This window comes from Balaenoptera musculus, chromosome 5 (genome assembly GCF_009873245.2).
Source record: "Balaenoptera musculus isolate JJ_BM4_2016_0621 chromosome 5, mBalMus1.pri.v3, whole genome shotgun sequence".
NCBI classification, from domain to species: Eukaryota; Metazoa; Chordata; class Mammalia; order Artiodactyla; family Balaenopteridae; genus Balaenoptera; species Balaenoptera musculus.
The window spans coordinates 11,305,454-11,328,857 of record NC_045789.1 but is presented as its reverse complement, the minus strand read 5'-3'; the positions used below and the strand labels follow the sequence as shown (position 1 = coordinate 11,328,857).

At 33.9% G+C, this 23,404-nt stretch overlaps 1 protein-coding gene across 3 annotated transcripts in view; it reads right to left on the bottom strand.

The window, feature by feature from the left end:
* Positions 1 to 23,404, bottom strand: part of CCSER1 (coiled-coil serine rich protein 1) — a 1,333,501-nt gene that overhangs the window by 993,942 nt on the left and 316,155 nt on the right. For all 3 annotated transcript variants that reach the window (XM_036852949.1, XM_036852947.1, XM_036852948.1), the window contains exon 5: positions 18,784 to 18,904. In XM_036852949.1, the coding sequence (XP_036708844.1) occupies positions 18,784 to 18,904 (121 nt within the window). The remainder of the gene's footprint in view (positions 1 to 18,783; positions 18,905 to 23,404) is intronic.

Genomic DNA, 23,404 nt, shown 5'->3' with positions numbered 1-23,404 from the left:
TAGAATCTATCATGCTTTCATTGAGTCACTCTGGACCTAAGTTATCTAAATTATGTTCCAGCAGTTTTGCTAAAATTACATTATGAAATAGGTCCCATTGATTCTTTGAGAGGTTTCTGTTTATATTTAAACTTTGAGCAGATAACCACATTAAAACATTTTTGCAAAAGATAGTATTTGAATGAATTCCTTTCCTGATGAAAATAAAAATGTGAATTGATCTTAATTAATTTTAATGTTGGACTGTCTTTCAGCACTAAATGCAAAGGGGTTTGATTTGCTACTTCCTCACTCTATTCCACTGTTGCAGGGGCCTAATAATTATGGAAATATCTGTTTACAATGTAGAATCCCAAACTGAATAACTGTGGGCCTTTTATTTAATGTTTGGCCCCTCAACCTCTCTATGATAAAACGATCATCTCTGCCTTATAGTTAAAACTGTCATTAAAAATAAATGATAACAATGCATAAACTATAAACAATTATTCATTTGTGTTACTCTTATAACTACATGCTATTTGTTTATTTTTTTAAGTACCCATATAAAAATTAGCAGGAATCCTTTAGCTCAAATAGAATTAATTCTACAACAGGATATTATATATTTGCAGAAGTGATTTATATATTTGCTGGCATGAAATACATTGCCATCTGTTATTTTAGACATTCAGTTACCCATAAGGATGAAGTAAAGTAGGTGACAATGCAGCTACACTGTAACTAACTAGTAGGTGGATAAAAGTCCATTTCTAAAGTAAGTAGGCAAAATAGCAAGTCTTAATAAGCTAACCAATTTGGGAGATCAGCACCAAGCTGGCCAATAACAGTGGTCATGTCAGTCTAAGTCAAATTCATAACAATAGTAAGCATTTAAATTGCTTCTTATAATTTTTAAAGCACTATTATCTAATTATAGCAACCTTATCTAATTATAACAACCACTATTATCTAATATCCAATGATTATTGGATATCAACCATTTGAACAAGAGGTGACAAGGGCTCAAATATTTAAGTGACTTACCCAACACAGAATACAATATCTAAAATTGGAGAAGGAGCTGATATACCACATTAGTGTTTAGACATACAGTTACTTCAGGGAACCACTGGCCCAAGATTGTGGGAATAGAGAAGAATTAAGCCATTTTAATATTTAGTAAACAAATTTATAGACAGGTTAATGCTGAAACCAGATTAAGACCAGGAGCTAGAAATTATGAGAGCATCTGAAAAGAAAGACAAATGCGAATGAAGAGAAACTATAGAAATCAGGTGCCCAACAAGGAGAATCAGGGTCAGAAACCAAGGCAAGGGATACAAGCAGCAACATAGCCATAAAAAGAGCTGGAAAAGAATAGTATTTTGAACCAGTGACTATAAAACCCAGGAGACCCATTTCTCATCTATGGCAAGAACTGTTTTGAAAGTATACTAGAGTTGGGATCATGAGTTTTAAGGTGTAGGGAGTTAATTAAATGGCAGAATTCTATTTTAACTGTTAGTTGAGAAAAGCAAGTCATCTTCAATAAAAGTTCTAGCTACTGTTGACTGAGCATTTTTTGCAGCCTTTTTAAAAATCCTTCTAATGATTCTATAAATTGAGTATAAATTGCCAAATGTATAAATTCCTGAGATTCAGAGAGATTACATAGCTTGCTCAAGATGAGCAAACTTTGAAAAGGCAGAACAAGAATTTAAAAGTAAAGTCTAAACTGAATAATTTCCCACTTTACCCAAGATTAGTGAAACCTCAACTGATATTTTATGAATGTTGACTCCCAAGACTGAGCTTTTCACCACTGCCCTGTGTATTTCCTAAATCTGTTTTAAAAAGTGTAAATCTTAACATACTAGTTCTCACTTGAAGTTTAAAATAAGATTTTCATTTATAAGATTAAGATATAAGATACTGGAATTCTTTTTTTTTTTTTTTTTTTTTTTTTAATTTATCCATTCACGGCTGCGTTGTGTCCTCGTCCCCGTGCGAGGGCCCTCCCCAGTTGCGGCAAGTGGGGGCCACTCTCCATCGCGGTGCGCGGGCCTCTCACCGTTGCGGCCCCTCCCGCTGCGGAGCACAGGCTCCAGATGCGCAGGCCCAGCAATTGCGGCTCACGGGCCCAGTCGCTCCGCGGCACGTAGGATCCTCCCAGACCAGGGCTCGAACCCGCGTCCCCTACATCGGCAGGCAGACTCTCAACCACTGCACCACCAGGGAAGCCCTTGGAATTCATTTTTAACACTTGAGATCATATTCCATTTCTCTATGTGGAAATATTTTCTATTCATTGTCTCTCAGTACACTGGTGTTAATGACCCTGTATAATACTCTGAAACATGAATCAAGAGAGAATCCTCTTTGAGAGAAATCAAAGTTGAAGAATGGCTTTACTTAACAGTGAAAGCTTAATCGTGGATTTGGAAAATTATCTACCCACATCATTAATTATTAATTCCAAAACTCAATAAAGTACAAGGAATTCTCATTATCCTAGTATTTTATCCAAGTCCCCATATTTATGACTCTGTATAGAGAAGTAAAACTTGCCATACAACAAAATATTCACAAGTGAACTGACTACTTATAAAATTAATCCTCCCTCAAATACTCAAATACTCTCTCTCCATTCCTATCTCCATCATCAATACAAGGTGCTTGAAAGATGATTTTTACATTAATTGATGATTTTAAAAGGCTTTGGGGAATGAAATCTTGGTATATTCATGTGAAAATGATCCTCTTAACATAATTATATACAATTAAAGTGAAGGATGTCATATCTTAAGAGCTATCATTCTATTTTGTTTAAAATATTATACCTTTCCAAAAGTTATTACAACCTAAATGTTGTAAAATATAAGGTAAACAAATTATTTCCATGTTGTCTCAGTTTTTAGCCACTTAACATCTTTTCTCACTCTTTCTTATACAATTTTGGTCTACATATTTACTGGATTCACATTTAGAGGCCTTTTTCTTACACATACTATCTTTCGATATATGTGAATTTCTTTACTTACAAATGTTGGACTATGGCCATGTATTCTAACCACTCACAATAAATTTCCTTACAAACAGTGGTTCGGGGACAGGGGGCATGCTATCTCTGAAGGTCCTTCTCCACTTTTTCTATGTGGAAAATTCTTTTGAACATTTAAGACAGTTAAAATATCACTCCTTATGAGAAGCCTTTCTACTAACCTGTGTTGACCTCTCTACTACAACCCATATAACACTAGATTAATATTCATTGTTTCAACCATTTATTCCAAACATGCTTATAGCCCCTACTATGAATCTGGTGCTGTGCTAAGGCCCTCCAATGCAATGGTGAATAAGAGAAAGGTTCCCTGCATTCATCAAATAAAAAATTAGTGTGATAAAGACTTAAACAAGTATGTAATAGAAAGAAATATTATTTACAAAAAGGGAATGACTGCTGTACATTGAAATTCTGAGAAAAGGGCATCTATGATCTACTTAAAGTGACTTTTTTTTTTTCTTTTTAAGAAGAAGACCTTCTGGGCATAATCTAAGTAGGACAGTTGAAGACAAAAAAGTTAGTTGCTCTCTTTAAGAAAATAACAGATGCGCGTGTAAGCAGTGCAGCAAACAGCACACATGCGGTCAACTTTTACTTATGATTTCCATGAGGTTTTATTTGAAAGACAATGAAAGGATATTAAACTTATTCCACAATTTTTTGACCTAGTAAATATAAACATGATTATTTGGTTTCACATGAATAGTTAGTTTTCATTTGTTATCATTCTGTCAATTTACATGTCTTAGAAGTAATATTTTACACTTTTTAAATTTCTGCTTTCAGATTAACTTATATGTCTCATTGGTTGGTTTTGAATTATTTTTTTAATTAAGGTAACAGTGCTACACATGAGAAGTGGAAATACTAATTTGTAAGATACTGCACAATAACATTTATAAATTTTAAATACCATCGTTATATATATAATTATAATGTCATTTTAATATGAAATTTTTATTGAGATTTTTGGTGGTATGTTTATTTTGGGACAGGAGGAAGGACCAGTGCTTAATATCTATGAATTTAACAAGCCCTGTAATATCTCTGAACCTTGAAATTGAAACAATGAGTTACATTTGTGCCAAATGAATATCAAATTTACAAAGTATACGCACAACTATTTTGAAAAGTGCATTCTTCCTACTGGCACAAAATGATATAGATATATAAAATATGTACAGTAGAAAAATATAAAATAAGTTCCCTGAAGACATTTATATTTTAATTTCTATGAGTCTGCAATTTTTTTGTTTTTGTCCTTAAGATCTTTTTTGAGTTGAGTATCTGTCATTCATAATCTAAGTGAGCACTGATTAATAGGAAATACACATAAGCATCTGCCCTCTTGAAACTTAAGTAATTTCTTCTGGCAGTGGAGATTTATCCACAGTTTTAATAATGGAATAGAGAACCAGAAACACTTGAACCAAACTTTGTCTTTACTGGTGCAACACAGACCAACCTTCAAAAATTGATTATTCAACTCAACCAGGTTTGCGAAGATGATTGGTTAGAGAGCAGTGTGTCAGTACACTTGGCAATGCATTCAGTTTGCTTTTGACTTCCGCTTTGCTCTCAGTTCACTCTGTATAGGGCACTGAAGTAGCTACAGATTACTCTCCAGGGCCTCTTGGTCATCAAAGAACATTTAAAGCTTTGTCAGTCTTGTTAAGAAGATAAAAACTATAACAGATGTTGTAATATTCTGTTATAATAATCCCAATCTCATCATGGTGGTGGGTGAAATAAATCATTTCCAGTTTCTCTTAGGGAGCTTTAAGTAGCTTCTAATAATTTCTTTTCCCGTCCAGGTCAACTACAGGTATGGGAGAGAATCTGATCAATAATTGGGATATAATAGTACAGTAGATTTAACGAGTTATTTTTTTCTTTCTAAGATGAGTAGATAATATTTCTTTGTGGCACATTAATCTTATAACCATAAAACTTACTCAAGTAATCAGTTTTAAATTTAAATAGTAGCCATTTACCATGTAAAAATTTTAAACTGCCAGGTAATTAATGATGTGAAATATATAGAAACTACATTAAATTTAAATCATAAAATAGCTGTCAGCCACCTGCTTCCCATTATATCTTTGACAATATCAACTTTCTGAAAGTAAACTTTCATTCATTTTAAAAATGCTTTCTAATCTGTCTTAGTCCAATTAAAGGATAAAGCATGTGTGTACAGTTCAATATAATGCAATAATTTTCAGTTTTATTTGTTTAAGCAAAAGAGCATTTTCTCTTGAAATGCATTGATTTCAAAATAGAAAATAGAAAAAAAGAGAGATTACTTCTTTAGCTTTACTATATTATCCAATTCTGAGTGGATGGTCAAGTATGGGATTACTTTCGTAGTTATTTATAATGCAATAGAAATAATATACTTAGTAGAAAAAATTATATAGACATATAATTCTGTGACTCTCCTTGGTCTAATATAGACTTTTGGCATTTACACATTTAACTTAGATGATTATTCAGTCAATCAGCTTGTGATAGGATGGGACAAGAAAACAAGAATATCCTGAAACATGATGTATTTACTAAGGGGGGAAAATGTTTAAATTTTCACCTGGAATGTGACTGGTTTCAGATCAGAAGATACTGGAGTTTATAGATTGATGTAAACATAATAGAATAGGTTTTAAATGACAAAAATGTTTAAAAATAGAAAATTATTGTAATTTCACCAATATTTAATTCTTACTGTGTAGCGTGTCAAATTTTTGAAATTACATAGCACACAGAAATGTTAAAATAGCAACTGAGAATGTCAGAGTGAGAGATTATGTAACTTAACAAAATATTTATTTTAAATTCTTCATTTTAAAGAGGAGATAAAAATGGGGGGTGGGGGACAAATAGAGCCTTATGGTGAAATAATAACTGGCATGGAATAACTAAACACATAGAAAATACAAAGAAAAATAACTGATATAAAAACATAGCACCCTTTAAAAATCTTTTCTTATAATTAATTTTGTTAAAAAAAAATCAGAATCTTGCTGTAATTGACCTTGTTATATCCTAATTGTCTTAAGCTAAATATAACATTTTTTTTTAATATTTTTAGATTTATTTATTGATCTATTGATTGATTGCTATGTTGGGTCTTCGTTTTCCGTGCGAGGGCTTCCTCTACTTGTGGCAAGCGGGGGCCACTCTTCATCGCGGTGCGCGGGCCTCTCACTATCGCGGCCTCTCTTGTTGCAGAGCACAGGCTCCAGACGCGCAGGCTCAGTAATTGTGGCTCACGGGCCTAGTTGCTCCGCGCCACGCGGGATCCTCCCAGGCCAGGGCTCGAACCCGTGTCCCCTGCATTAGCAGGCAGACTCTCAACCACTGCGCCACCAGGGAAGCCCTAAATATAACATTTTTAAATCAAAGAAATATATAATACGTTGACTTAAATAACAATAATAATAACAACAAAATGCAGTTGATCTTGTTTGGAACAGATTCTCGAGATTGGAAGAGATTTTAAAGATCAATGGGTCCTGTTACCTCTATGGCCTAAATCCACCTACATCATTCATACAAAAAATAGTCATATAAAAATTTCAATGACAAGAAGCCTGCTACATTCATTGACTGTTATAAAATCCATTCTTATACCATAATCTACCTTTGTATATATCTTCCTTGTAGATCTTCATTATGCCTTTTGGGTCCACACAGAATCATGAACATGATGTTATTTCTGGTCTCAAGTTACAGAGAAAATACTAAGCTTACTTAATTCTGTAAAAGTCATTCAGTAACTAAATTCTTTAAAAAGTAAATATGTAAGTTCTTTTACTAATACTTTATTTTGATGCACTGTATTATGATATCTCTGAAAGCATGTGACATTTTAAATGGATATGTTGGTTGGAGAGAACACCTTTTATTTTTTCCCACCTTATATTATTTCTCTAAATTGATATATACCTTTTTATTCCTTGACAAAATATGTAGCTTTAACCGGATTGATATGAACTTAATTAAAGTTATATTCCGGGGACTTCCCTAGCGGTCCAGTGGTTAAGACTTCACCTCCCAATGCAGGGGGTGTGGGTTCCATCCCTGGTGGGGGAACTTAAGATTCCACATGCCTCATGACCAAAAAACCAGAACATAAACAACAGAAGCAATATTGTAACAAATTCAATAAAGACTTAAAAAAAAAAGTTATATTCTGAAGAAACATAAAAAAGAGAAAATAACAACAGAAGGGTGTTAACAAGTAGCTAGAAAAACGAAAATCACTAAGTAGGACAGAAGCATTAAAAAAAGTTTTCTTTTCTTCCTCGTTCATTGGAGGAGAAATATATGCATAAATGAAGAGGCACTGATTGACTGTGATAATCAACAGTGAAGAATTTTGTTACTTGAATTCTTTTATTTATTCTGTTGATTTGCAAGTGCTAATCATCTTTTGCATTATTGTCTTATAATGGAATCCATATTTTTTAGGTTGTAAAAATCTATAAAAAGAACTGAATATGAAAAACAAGAATGATTGTCTAGTGTGTCAAGTTGTACATTTAGTAATTAAAGTAACTGAAAAGAAAGTATAATTTATTCTTTTTTAAAAGGGTCATCTTGGACAAATTACTTAATCTATATGTGCCTTGGTTTCCTCAGGTGTAACCTGGGGATAATAATAACACACAACATTGTTGGGAGAATTAAATGACTTAATATTTGTAAAGCTTAGAATAGTGCATGACACTCAGTATGAACTAAGTAAGTGCTATTGAATACACCAATATATTATTTTAAACAATGTATTTATAAATTCAACAAAAAATATTCCAGTGCCTACATTGTATAAAATTTTGCGCTAAGCACAGGAGATTAAAAAACAAACAAAAAATATTGATAGAACATATGTCCTCAAAAAATACCTGTCTTCAGTGTCTGGTGAGAGCACAGAATACAGGCAATTATATTTTTGTCTAATAAGTACCATAATGGAGGTGTTCAAATATTACAGGAGTTCATGGGAGTGAATTAGTCTAAAAGAATCTTGATTTTTCCAGCAATTGTGGGGATCCTTTAATTCAGAGATTTGAGAATATTCATGAATGTGTATTGTAGATTCCTCTAAAAAGCAAAGCAAAGTAGGCTCTTTCACGTTTTATAAGATGCTTTCCTAGACTTTTCACTCCTTAGAATATCTCTTTGAAGTTTGTGCTGCCAGTGTTTGTTTTACAGAGAACTATGGTTTAGAAATACAAACAGGGGCTTCCCTGGTGGCGCAGTGGTTGAGAACCTGCCTGCCAATGCAGGGGACACGGGTTCGGGCCCTGGTCTGGGAAGATCCCACATGCCACGGAGCAACTAGGCCCGTGAGCCACAACTACTGAGCCTGCGCGTCTGGGGCCTGTGCTCCGCAACAAGAGAGGCCGCGATAGTGAGAGGCCCGCGCACCGCGATGAAGAGTGGCCCCCGCTTGCCACAACTAGAGAGAAAGCCCTCGCATAGAAACGAAGACCCAACACAGCCAAAAATAAGTAAATAAAAGTAAATTAAAAAAAAAAAAAAAGTTAGTTTAGAAATACAAACAGTCTTGCCTTGTCCCAGACATGTGAGTCAGGTTTCCAAACTCTTAGTTCACAGATCTTTCTTATCAATCTGTATGATAAAATTACTGTTTGAATTCTATGTGGCATCTTCAAACATCAATTATTCAAATATTTACTATGTTAATACTGAAAGATTAACAGTGGCTATGCATTAATCAAACCTAACTTTATTTTCAATTTGATAGAATAGAAGGTTCTACTTTCTAAATTAAAGATAATTTATTTTACCTCAAAAATAAATAAAATCAAACAATTCTCCAGTATTTCTGAGCACCTACTAGTTATTATTATCCTAAGTATTAGAGAAGATTAAAAAAAAAAAGATTTTGTTGTAAAAGAGACTCAAGTCTAGTAGAAGAAAAAACTCTCCTTTAAAAATTAAGCAATCACATATTATGAATCGGTAATCTTGAGGAAATATCTAAAATCATAAATTCCATAGAGCATCACGTTTTTTTTATAGACCTCCTCTCCCATCTTCATGACCAACTTCTTCCTCCAAGAGATATCAAATCAAGTTATTTTTTATTGTTTTTCTTGTTTGTGCCCAGAATTATTCTACCCATTTTACATTTATATATTGAATACTTATAGAATACTTAAAACAGCCTTACAAAGCAAATGCTGTTGTCCTTATTTTATCAATGAGGATATTTGATTTCAATAAAATTAATAACTTGCTCTACATCATCTTGCTGTTAAGTAGAGATACGTCAGATTTCAAAGCTTTTGATTTTTTTGTACTAGTCTAGCTCCCCTGAGAGGGGAAAAACAGGAAACTGATATTGGGTAATATAGCCTTTGTTTATGGTATTATTAAATAATTTTAGGTTATTATCTACATTACAGAATAAATTTAATTGAAATATTTCATTTATCTGAAAACATAATTTTTCCATGGGATGATGTTAGCAGGGGCAGTTGAAAATTGGCATCATCCTTTTAATCTGTGCATAAGAGCTACTTTCACTACAATGGTGATGCACCTGCAGTCTTTTTTAGCGACCTGATAAACTGTATTTATATTACACTATAAAGAGTACAATGGTACTGTGCTGCACTGATGAACTGAAACACTTCAGTCATCAGGCTGTCCCAACTCATCTGAAAAACAGCATTTGTGTGTTCACTGTACAAAGAAGGATTTTCAGATCAGATGCATATGTTACAATAGGATTTTTTGATTGGTCTGCACAAGGGACCAGATATTATGATTCACTAAGGAGCAGAAAAAAAAATAACAACACTCAATCAAGGGAAGCAGGTTCTCTGGGGATTTTTATTTATTTGGAATTAAAATCCACTGGTTCTTGAGTAACACATGAAGTATGAAAACAACTTTCTTGAGTCTTTTTTTTTTTTTAATTTAATAAACCAGTGACTGATGTGACATTTTCCAATAAGGTGAATAGATACTATGAAACACAGAAGGATCCTCTTACAAGGGACTCACAGTGAATGTACTCCTGCCACCAGGATGAAAGGTAGAGGGGAGAGGTTCTCAGTTGGTAGAAGAGTTTTGCTTGGCTCTAGGGCCTAGTAATGGGCACAAAAGTGGTCTCTTCAGAGGTCTCTTTCTGGGCCACTCTCCTGCAGTTCCCTTACTGAGAGGGGATGGGTATCCTTCACCTCTATCTCCTGGGTTTTCTCGTCCCTCCAAATAGTTTACAAAAAATTTTGTGGTCTCCCTGACCAGCTCTTGAGAGTTCAAGATGCTTCTGCCTTCACGGTTGGCCAACCCATCTTCACTCTCCAGATTTTCTGGGCGGATGTCAGAGTCTAGTCTGTGTTCTGCTTCAGTTTTCTCAGGCATAAATCAGCATCTGTCTTTTGTGTTTCCAATTGCAGAAAACACATTTGAAACTCTGAATGATTCTCTTGAAGACCCTTCACTAGACCTGGGATTAGAAAGTTACTCCTCCCAACTCCAACTTCTCCTAAAGCTGTGGAGGAGACTCAAATTTAGGCCACAGCTCTCTCCACAGAAATCTCTCCATTTATCTCCTCTGACAGCCCTCTCCACTGTTGAATTGAGCAAAATCACAAAACAGGTTATCGTTTCTTTTGAAAGCCTGCATGGGAAGAGGGCTGTTTCATATTCATAATAGTGTCCTGATACTTGCCATGTTTATGCCCCAGTTTCATTTTTAAATGAAAATTATGTTTATCAGAAGTCTATTTAAAAAAATCCCACCAACTGGAAAAGAGATCTGCAATGCACATAGCAATTCAAGTTTGGAAATCTGAATATACAAAGAACTTCTCCAAGTAAATATAAAAGAAAGACAAATCCCCCAGTAAAGAAATGGACAAGAGATATGGATCTGCAATTTCTGGAACAGGAAACACAAATGTCTGATAAGCACTTGCAAAGATGCTCAAGATCGCTAGAAAGAAGTCAATGCAAATCGAAACCACAACGAGATGCTGGTTTACACCCATAAGGTTGGCGTAAGTATAAAACTTCACGAGGCTAAGTGTGCACAAAGGTGACGACAATGAGGACCCCTGGAGAGTGGTTTAGTACCATCTGCTGAAGTGAAAAAGGCATGTGCCTTACAACTCTGCCACCCATTGCCAGCTGCAGGAGCCCATGAATGTTCAGAGCAGAACTGTTTGTAAAGTAAACATTGCAAGCCATGTACACACCCATTCACAGGAAAGTGGATAAATACATTTTGATCCATTTATATAATGGAATATTATACAGCAACAAAAATAACTAAACTAGAGCTATAAGTTAAACATTTACCAGCACACTCTTGGGTGGTAGTTGTGCCTCCTGGATCCCTATGGCTTCTATGGGGGAAAAAGGAGCTAACTGTCCGTGCCTAGACCCAGGACCAGAACTAGGACCTCTGTGGCGATGACCTAGGGAGGCAGATATAAGCTGAAAATGAAGAGGAGTTTCCCAACAGGCAAGGCTGGACAAGGACAGAAGAAGCTGCCCTCCGAGGGCAGGTCACTGGAGGTATGTGAGCAGGGGTTGGGCAACTGTTTCATGGGCAGTGTACCAATCGCTGAAAATCAGTAAGTAGTGTAAGGGCGGGGTGGGATTAAGCTGGCCTTTAAGACACCTCTTCCACACCCAGAGGCCCTGTGGTTCTGTGATTCAGTGAGTTTGCAAGGCAAGGTCAAAGAGGACAGGACTGAACTACTAACCAAACTCTGACCCATCCATGTGATGAAACACTGCTCACTAATAAACGGGTATGGACCGTGGCACATGCAACAATATGGATAAAGCTCAAAAACATGCTGAGTGGGCTTCCCTGGTGGCAGTGGTTGAGAATCTGCCTGCTAATGCGGGGGATATGGGTTCGAGCCCTGGTCTGGGAAGATCCCACATGCTGCGGAGCAGCTAGGCCCGTGAGCCACAACTGCTGAGCCTGCGCGTCTGGAGCCTGTGCCCCGCAACAAGAGAGGCCGCGATAGTGAGAGGCCCGCGCGCAGCGATGAAGAGTGGCCCCCGCTTGCCGCAACTAGAGAAAGCCCTCGCACAGAAACGAAGACCCAACACAGCTAAAAATAAATAAATAAACAAACGTGGGGTTTTGATTCAGCATTAAAAAAAAAAAAACATGCTGAGTGAAAGATGCCTTGCACAAGAGGACACAAACTATGTGATTCCATTTATGTCATGCCTCAGTTTCTGACTTTCTTTTTTAAATGCGAGAGTTTTAAGACACCAAGTCATAGTTGGTAATTAAAGGCTACAGATCAAATATAGGAGGAAATTTATTGGTAAAGAATCATAATTTACGTAAGGTCCTACATGAAATTTACCTACATTTATATGCATTTTCAGTGAGAATCAATGGTAACAATTCAAGAAGGAATTTTGTGCAAAATGCATTTTTGTATGTTTCCCACTTATATAATTCCACTGATAATACCCAATATAAATTAAAAGAATATCAGAACTCCCCCTTGACTAAATTATTACTAATTCAAAATAACATGCTAGGATTATCACAATAATATATTATCTTACCATACAGTGAGTAGTTTCTTCTTTATCCTTGGTAAGGGCTTGGTATTATAAGTTTTAGTTTAATAACTATAATTTGCCTAGGTTCTGAAAAATATATTGACTGAGTTCACTTTTCACATTTCATCATCTCCAATGGCAGCACCCTAGTCCAAGCTGCTGTCAGCAATCACCTAAATGATCTCACTGTAGACACTCAACCTGTCCCCCATTTAGAGGTGTGCTGGTAAATAGTTAACAACGAGTACTCTGGGAGGGGGAAAAGCCCTGATTTATAGAATTTGCCAATTACTGTGGTGTAAATACGCTCACCATGGCTGAGTGAAAGCTTCCAACATGAGATCACTGAACCTGGAGTTGGAAAGAAATGGTAACAATTTGGTTCTCCCAAGCCAGCTCCATCATACCAATGCCCCTACCACACCCAATTTGCTCTTTATAAGAAACCAGGACAAAGTTTTCTAAAGAGAAATCTGATTGTGTTACCTGGGCCCTGCTTAGAAACATGTTTTTGGCTCCCTTTTACTCCCACCAGCTTTCATTTCTCCGTGCTCCCAGCCATCACAGGATATTTCAACAAGCCCTTCTCTCTGCTGCTAAGTTCCTCCTTTGCATTTTCACTTAGTTAACTAATATCCTCCATATCTTAGCTCAAGTGTCACTTCCTCAGGGAAGTTTTCCCTGACTCTCTTGGCCATGTTAAAGCCCCTTACCATAAGCCCTTATAACATGATATACATATACCTCTATATTATAGCCATTGTCACTTCCACAATCTTGCATTGTTGCAATTAATCAATCAATGTGTGTCTTGACTTGACTACACTCTAAGTTTCATGAGAGACAGCACCTGCCTTTCAACTCAAAATGCCCAGCCCTGAGCACAGTGCCAAGAACAAAGCAAATACTGAAGAACTATCTATTTTTTATGGATTAAATTAATGAATACATGTCTATTTAAAAGGATAAATGAATATGTTCCCCTGAAATTTGTAAAAGAGAGTTGGAAACTAGCTGATAATAGAATCATTTGATGTGTCCAGTGATGTGTCCAGTACAACTAGAGTTTGTATAATAACTTTATAGCTGACATTAGAGAGTACTTAAACTTTTCCTATTTTAACATACATACATTATTCATTTATTATAAAACTAAATAAAAAGAGCTGATAGAACTTTAAACTTATATTCTTAAGCATTCTCTAAGAATAAAATAGGTAGTTTTAGCCATTCTTAAAAAATAAGACATTCTATACTAAATGATAGCATCTGTGACCTTTCAGAAGCAGCTCCATGAAACTTCCTCAGGTCAACCACATGAATTATTACATGGAGACCTTGAAACTTGGACTGAACGACAAAATGTTTAGGTAATGCTTCATTTCCATAAAATGAAACAATAGATCACATTATTAGGAAGTTTAGATCTCTCTCTATAAAATAAAATAAAAACACAGAAATGGACAAAGAAGTAACAGGATAATTTCTCTTTCCCTTTCACCTCTATATTTCCAAATTTACAATTGTCCATAAAATCCCTTCATTTCAGATATTGAGCCATGGTATGTACAAACAGAGTGTATGCATTTCAAAAACATATTTCTAAAAAAAGCACAAAATAAAATCTATAACCAATCGTGGAAGCTGTATTCTTTCATTCTCTTCAGATTTTGAATTGTATGTACATTTCATGAGGCGCTCATTTGCTCACATCTGTGATTTGAGAAATGTTTAGGTTTGAGTAACATGCTAAGTGTGACTGGATATATGGACATACATTTTCAATATTAGGATTTTTTAAATTTATAAAGCTTCATACTCAAGGCTTTGATCACAACATTCTATGCTAATGGTCAAATATTTGGAAATTGTATAATTTTATTGGATCACAGGGATTTTTTCTTTTTTTCCAGCAAATTTATCCTTTCCATGGTATTCTGAGCTACCTGTTAGACTAGACTGAAAAGTAAAGTAAAATCCACACCTTCGTTTTCTGAATTAAGGGAAACTTTAGATACGAAAATGAGAGACAAGCTCTGACTCTCTCCCACTATAATGCTCAGAATGTAGCTTTCCTTCTAAAAGATTTAGGTATTTCCTCCCTATCACTTGCTATGCTGAAAAATTTATACTTCATCCCTAATAGGAATTCATAACTGCTATTTTTTTCTTATTACAATAAATATATCTAAAATTGATAAATACATGAGAATATTTAAAAATAAATTGTCAAGTATAGAATATTTATTAATCACCAGAATATGACTAAAAGTTGGTAAGATAATATAAGTATTTCAGTCATAAAATGTTTCTTACACTCTAAAATGATACATCAATAAAATGGTATGGTATATTTAAGACCAATATTCTGGGTTTACTTTCATAAATTTATACTGATATATCAATAAACCTGATTTAACTTTAAACAATCATATGCCTGGCGAAAATCTACCTCTTACATTGGAGAAAAAGCGTCTGTTGCTTTTATACTGTGATTTACCTTTTTAAGTGCATGTTTTACCTCTTCACCTAATTACAACAGCATCAAAATACATTATCTTACATATTCTTTTGTATGTACAATCTTATGTATTCTAAAGCCCATATACTAAGATTATTGCAGTTCCTCCTAGCAAGAGATTTGATGAGTTCTAAACTACATGGACTCTGAGTCCTACGTTTCAAAGACTCAATTGTTTACGAATTCATCATGTGAAGTGTGTAAAATCTGAGATAAAAATTTACTTAAAGAAATAATTCCATCCTGAATTTAAAGGGAATATTAAGTATCCAAAGACAATGTCTCAACATATAGCATTCTAATATCTTAGTATTATACTGGTGGGTTATTAATTTTCCTAATGAGAAATCCAAAATACACAAAACGAATACTACATAGGGCTTTAGTAACTCCATCTATAAAAATGTGGCATGTTTATTTACCTAATATATATGTTGTAAAAAATTACAAAACTTTTATATTCTTGCCTTCATATTTTGTTTTAGGCATTGCACTGTAAGATAGATAAAGTAACTCCCACATTAAAAAGAAACAAACTACGGTTAAGAAAGCATCAAAAACTAGCCCAAGGCCTGAATTCCTAACCATCAAGTAATACTGCCTCTCAATAGCACAGCTGGATCAAATAATATGAAATAAAATTAAATAGGTGAGAAATCATTTAAAACAAGAAATGAAGATACACATGATTGTATTTTAATGTAGTATTTCAAAGTCCATAGTTTCAACATAATAAAGAATTCTGACTTTTACAACTAATGGTGCTAATATTACTACCTATATTGAGTATCCATTGTTTTGACTTCGTAGCGTCATACCTGCCTTCTTTTCCCAACATCACCCATATTCTGAGTGTGGACTCACCTTTTCCCTCTCACCTCTAACCTCTGCTCCAGAGTTTGTCAAGTAACCTGGTTCTAGCCAATCAATCAACAAATGTTCCTAAATACAGAGATTGCTTTAGCATAGTCATGTCAAACAAGCTAAGCTGGTCAAAGCCAATGACACTCAAATATGGGGCTCTTTTTGTTTTGATTAAAGGAAACAAGAAACCATTTCTTTCCACTGGATTTGTTGAAAAGATAAAAACCCATCTCAGTACCTGCTGAAGGCAGTAATGTCACTAAAGGAACCTCTCTGAAAATGGAAACTACAGATCAGAAAGCAGAGCAAAGAGATGCAGATGGAGAAAATGACCCTCTTGACATTGTCTGAGTACCAGACTCAACCATACTTGAGGAAATTTCTACCTCTACACTTTCAATTACATGAGCCAATAACAACCATCACCCTTGATTTTTCTGAAATCAATTTACATTGGGGCTTCTCTCATTGGCAAACAAGAGTTTTGAATTAATCACTACATCTGAATTGTGTTCTTGCCATATAGTCATACCTATCATTTAATTCTCAAAACAGCAGTGTGAGGTATGGAGGGCATATGTAATCTCCATTTGATAGATGACCACTATTTGAATGGCTTTATTAAGATCTCATTGAATATACATGTTAGAAAAAGTTTTAAAATATAAGAAGTGTATGCCTTCCTGGTCAGCTCAAATGGTAAGAAAAATATAACAGAGACGTTAATCAAGTAATCAATAACTAATTGAATGTGAGATGTGAGGAAAAAACATATCAAGATTTTAAGAAAAGAAAAATAATGGTCGCTTTACATAAATATGGAAATCAGAAGGAATGAAAAACTTGAGGGGGCTAGAAGGGTCATTAATTTGGTTTAAACATACTTAGTAAAAGATTCTGGTAGGACACCTAGTTAGACAAGCCTGGTCAAGAACTTTATATATTAGACTTGCATTAAGAAGAACCTTCAGGAGAAGAATATATATCTGTAAATCATCAGTAATGTTGGTAGTTGAAGCTATGGAAGGGGAAACATAACTAACACTTTTATGGATTTTTAGATTTCAGGTCCTTTAACAATATCACTTCACATAACACTAACAATGACCCTGTAAAGATGGTGATATCACCCCATTTTTTCTGACAGATGTAGAAAAAAAAAGACAAAGAGTTTAAGTAAAATGTCTCCAATTTCCACCTAATATGTAGAAAAGTTAAGATTTTAACCAAGATCTCTCTGACTCAGAAAAACAAAACAATAACAAAACCTACAGAAATGAATGAATGATCCTGTTGAGGGAGAGTGTTTAAATGAGAAAGTAGATTCAGAGAATACAGAGGAGTATCAGAGTGAATGTTTGGTAACAGGAAGAAAAAGAACAGCCAGTTAACAAATGCTGTCTACTTCAATCTATACCTCAGAATAAAGAAGCATGAATATTTATAAAGTATCTAAGACTGGAAAAAAGACATTTTATGTAAACAAATAATACTATTCGCCAGTTTTGAATAGAGTCACTGAAAGACAATTAAGAGAATTTAAGATCCAATTTACAAATATAAACATACATACATTGCAAAAAATGCATTTGAGTTTTCTAATATAATTCAATTGGCACATATGAGAAGTAATTTTCTTCCTAGTAGACAAAAAACGCTTTTGGAACCGAAAAATTAGACTATATTAAGAATAGTTGAATTGTTTTCACTTTTAGCTTATATTAAAACTGAACTACAATCATTACTTTCTGAATTGGTTAGTATTTCTTTCCTCTATGATGAGAATATTAATACTATCTTCATGCCATCAAATATACACATTGCTCTATTTGACTTTGACATTACCGAATGTAACATTAAGGGATTTTCTAATTGATTTTCACAAAGAGTATCAGACATTATTATGTTCCAGGAAACTCAGTCTTAGCAGTTTATCCAGTAGAAAGACATCAAGAAGCAAACAAATATGATACAGTTAATCTAATGGGGGAAAATAGTAGTACTACAAGGTAACTCCTACTGCAGCCAGCAATCCTTGGCAACACCATACATCTCCTAGTCTCCTACCCAAGACCTTAAAGCAAGCATCGCACCACTTTGACTGGAAGATCATCAGTAGGTTTTCCCTTTTAATTTACTTAATACATAACTAGAAATAATCCTAGTTTATTTGATATTTTAAGTCCATGTACCTTACATTTGCTATTATGAATTTAATTATTTGGCCATTATAAGAAAAAAATCTATTATTTATTCAATATAAGATCAAATTTAAATTTAAATGAAGCTTGATCTGTTTAAATGGAAAAAAATATGGAAACATTAAATAGTATAAAGTTAAAAATAACTTTCATTCCTTATAAAGTACAAACCAACTTAAGGTTAAGAAATTTATATTTAAAAGTGATCATATTTTAGACCATTAAAGACTACAACTATAAAATAAGGAATCCAAGAACAGTACATCCATAATCACAGTCAGTGTTAAGGAAATGAAGGGCTTCAGTCTACTTACTCACATCACTGAGATGAGGTAACAAAATGAAACTTGAAAGGCATATAGTTCAAACACACAAAGTCAGAAGACAGAAGTTATTCATTGAGGCATTATTAGGATAAGTTGATTTTTTTAAATGTGCAAAATTTATTTCTGTTCTCTCAATATACTAATATTAATACATTCATTATAAAGCACAATTTTTGAGTGATCAAATTCTGATTAGTTATCTAACTAGTAAGTTTTACAAAACTCTGAAAAATCAAATGAACAACTTACTGTTTCGAAGGCTCAGGAAATTTTAGTTCTTCTCTTTTCTTCATCTCTATTGTTGGGTCCATAGGAGTGAGAACTACAGCAGCACATGAGACCACAGAGTGGTATGAATCCTCCCGGCAAACTGTTTTATTAGAAATAATAATTGTAAATGTCACAATTATTTCTTGACTGTTCTCTCTTTTTTTCTTTTTTCTTTTCAGTCAAATGAAAGATAATTCAACTAAAACATTAATTGCCATTAAATTATCTTTAATTATCATTTTCTAGTCTGTCTTTCCACTCACTAGCTGTATGACCTTAGGCACCTTTTCTTTTCTTTTTTTTAAGCCACACAGTGGAAAAGGTGTTGCCCACACTTTATAATCCTTCATTTGAAAAAAGCTTTTCATTGAAGAATAAGAAGTGCACTAATTACACACAGTTAATCTCCACAAATCACTACACAAATAAGAGATGTTCATCATGACCAGTGACACACACCTTGCTTCTTTCAAAGTCTGTCAAGGACTGGTCACTATGCATCTGTTACTCAGTTTTAGCAAAGACATCAAAGTGTATAGCTGCATTGCTTCCTTCTCTCCCAGTGTTAAACCCACGTGACATTTTACAAAAGTGGGTAATCTAATGAAGGAATTTCCCAAAAGAAATGAAAGTGCAGCAAAGAAATAAAAACTGATAGTACTGGAAGTGATATTTGAATTGATTATAAATGAACGACAAATAATCACTGATCTAAGTACTCATTTCAAGAACCATGACTGGGACAACAATGTAGAAAGAGGCAAATACTAAAGATGACAGCACACATTAGTGAAAGACAGTACAAAAATACAAGGACCATGCAAGTCACTGAGAAGTGTGGGCCCATGATCTCAAAGAGAAAGAGGTGTAAGAAATGATCCCAATGTTCTTCAATTTTCCCAAAGTATCTGCTGAATTATTAATCTGCTTAGCATGAGAGTCTCAGATAAAATAGATGACCACTAAAAGCAGAGCTGAATTTAAAACAATCTTGTGGCACTCAAGAGGCAAAGATTACTGCGCAGTATGTGTCAAAGAGGTGGAGCAGTGGTTTCCTCATCATCTCTCCAATGCCATCAAAAGATTTTTTTTTAATTTAATTTTCTCTACTTCTTCTTGGCATGAGCTTTGAGTCTAAAACAAACAAATCCTTCATAGCTGGGAGAAGAAAACTCTATTATATTTTAAATTTCCACTGTTGCCTTAAACACTGCTAATGATGAAACAGACTAAGAATAAGAATTACTGATTCATTTCTCAGGGATAGCATTCACTTATTCAATAAATATTGAGTGAACTAACTGGTATGTTCCAAGAAATATGCTTAATGGTAGGATTCTCCTGTGGACAAGAAAGAAATGTCCTCCCTTCCCCCAAGTTTTAATGAAGTTTTAATTTCTTCTAGAGATATTTCTCAAATATTAGGGCAAAAAACTTCTGACCAGATGAAAACATTTACCTAGATCTCTATGAGGGAAAACAGAGCTAAGTTGTTTTTTTTAAAAGGAAAAGAGAGAATGAGCAGGGAAAATGCTCTAAGTAAACAATTTTTTTTTTTCAAAAATAGGGATCATTTGTTTACTTAAGGTAATATGAGTACTAATACTTAATTTTCATGATACAGAGGTTGAAACAATTGACATTGAATTCAAAGGTACTGCAGTTAAAAAAATCAATGACTAAGTCAATAAGAAAATAAGCCCCTTTAATTTTTACATGATGAAAGTGACAATTAATGGACCTGTCTAAAGACGGATGGTTGGGAGCTCCATGTAAATTACTGAGTTTTTATATTAAGCTGAAATTAAATCACACTCAAGTTTTAATATCTTTAAATTGCATTTATCACAAAATACAAGAATTAGTGTAATAAATGTAAGTTAGGCAAATAAGTAATAGAGAATTTATAACTTCAAAAGAAGTGAATAGTATAATAAAAGGGAAGTACAGATTTTTCAAAACAAAGAATATGCCTAGGCTGTCCTTTCTGAGGCAGAAAGAAAAAAAGAAATAAAAGAAACCTTAGCAATATGTCACTGAGAAGAGAAAGGATTTCTGAGGGTCAAAAGAGTAATGGGTATTCATGTGATCACTATATTCTGATATGTCAAAAGTTGTTCTTCCAAACCATGGTCCACATTTAAAAAGTAAACCATAACCTTATATCACAGTGGCCATGATGTGAACTACTCTGTAGAGTAATTTGGTTATCATAGGAGTTGTTGAATATTATTATCATTTTTTACCATGCCATGAATGCATAGATTACTTTTGAAGAATCATAGGAATATTACTAACTAAAGGGGAAAACACTGTATTTGCCATTAAAAGAAACCTTTATGGTACAGATTAAAAGGAAATTTCAAGTTTGAAAAAGACCTCCAAAGTTAGTGGATTTTAAACATTTGCTTTTTGGGAAAAGATCATAAACTTTTTTTGCCCTAGAGCATTTTACAAAAGGATATGGATGTCAGTGAGAAAGGAGACAGTCTATATATCAAAATGATACTTATTTAATCTCCCTGACAAAACGCCTTACAAATTTCTATTTAAGCAGAGAGAAATTTAAATATTTCTGATACAAATACTGAATTATTGCTAGACTCTGAAAGGAAATTACACTATAAGATCAATGAAAGTAAAATGCGAATCATAATTGTTAGCCAACATAAGTCTCTACCTTACCACTTCGCTAATACGGCAATGAGTACATTTTTAAACATGTTAGAGGTACAAGAAGAAAACAATACACAATTTTTATGGAATAGTATTGCTCATGTTTTTTCACATTTGTAGGATTAAGTAGACAAATTTTTACAAAAAGTATTGGAGTAAGATAAGTTAATATGGTTTGCTAATTATGTTGAACTTTATGAAATAAGGCCAATTTTTCTCATAATTGAGAAAAATTGCTTATATACTATACCATTTTAAAGGTAAACACATAAAAATTACTACAGGAGTTAAAGTTTGAATTATTCAACAGCAGGTGATCTCATTTTCTTCTTTATAGTCTTTAGTGTTTTCCAAATTTCCTATAGTGATCTTTTCTTACTTTTATAAACAAGAACAATAAATCATGCATTAAAATATAGTCATGAGAACAGAGTAGATGAACAGATGTGTGAAATACTGATTTTGGCCTCAAAACAGTATAACTTCTTGAAACTCCTTCAGGAAAATTATTTTTCGAATTTAGCCAGATTAAATTTAATCTCATTTTCTGAATATTTTCTCCTTCCTCCTCCTTCTCCCCCCGCAAAAGATCACTTTTTCAGAAGACACTGTAAATAACTAGACTAGTTGATCATTCTAAAACTATTAAAAGGACAATACTTATTTCATAGATTCCCCTCAAATCCATCTATTACCGTACAACCAGGGGCTTTTGATTTTTTAATCTAAGGGATTGAATCATGGTGGCATGCTTAGGGACTGTCAAAATTGTAGGAACCCTGGCTTGAGGCAAGGATGATTTCTGTACTTTCCAAATTACATCAAGTATAAATGGTTCACCATTCAGATTTAACTCTTATGATGGGAAAAATTGGCTTTAGGAGAAAGCAGAGAATGAAACAAACAGGAACTCCCAACTTTTAATTACTCACATTATTTAATTGTACTTATAAAGTTAGCTTTAAAAATGTATGAAAACTTTATTAACTTCTAAATTTTAAAAAGGAACAGCAGATAATTATTTCATAATGTAACTTAAAAAGCATGAGCCAGTGTCAAGGCACGGCATATTCAAGTAGGTTTCCAGCATCCATGAGTTGAAAACAATCAATACATTTTCCACTATTGCTTCCAACCAAAGATGCAAATAACAATTTGAGGCATTAACTTACAAATTTATATGCTAAATTTGCTCTTTTGTGAAAAGAATTGTTGTTATAAACGTACTTCATGAAGTGCAGACAATTCCATCACAGGCTTCTAATACTAGGAATGTCAGAGGACAGCTGACTGAAAAATTAAAGTCCCCATTTCTTTCTGGACAGGTAGAGCCTTTTTGCCAAGATTGGGGTCACTAATCGGGGTATTCTAAGAAGGTTGCACATAGAACTGCTAGGACTACATCCAGAGGAAGTCAGTTGTCAGCAACCATCAGTTACTATGAAAAGAAAGATTCCAACATGATAAACTGACAATTGACTATGAGATTATACAAGTAGGGTTTTAAAATGAAGGAAAATGCTTGAGAGTCCAAGAATTACTTATCCTAAGTTTTTGTTCTAAGCACTGCTCTCACTTATTTCTAGGTAGAGTATATGAACACTAAAAATGATCAAACCTACTGGACCCCTAAGTCCAAAATCTGTAAAACGTGGGACAGAGTAGAAATCATTTCTAGGTTTAACACTGAGTAGTCTGACTTTGCCCTGTAATCTTTTATTATACCACAAAGAATATGCTATTACATGAAATGACTCTCCATTATTACAAAATGTTTCTTGCACACTCATAATAAACTGAGATGCAAAACCTAAACATTGAAATTTTAAGTTGCTTTTTCTCTCCAGTTTTGTATATCAAAACTATTTCACTTAATTACTGAACTTCTATCTTCATTTGGTCTTTTAATTTATAAAATCAATTT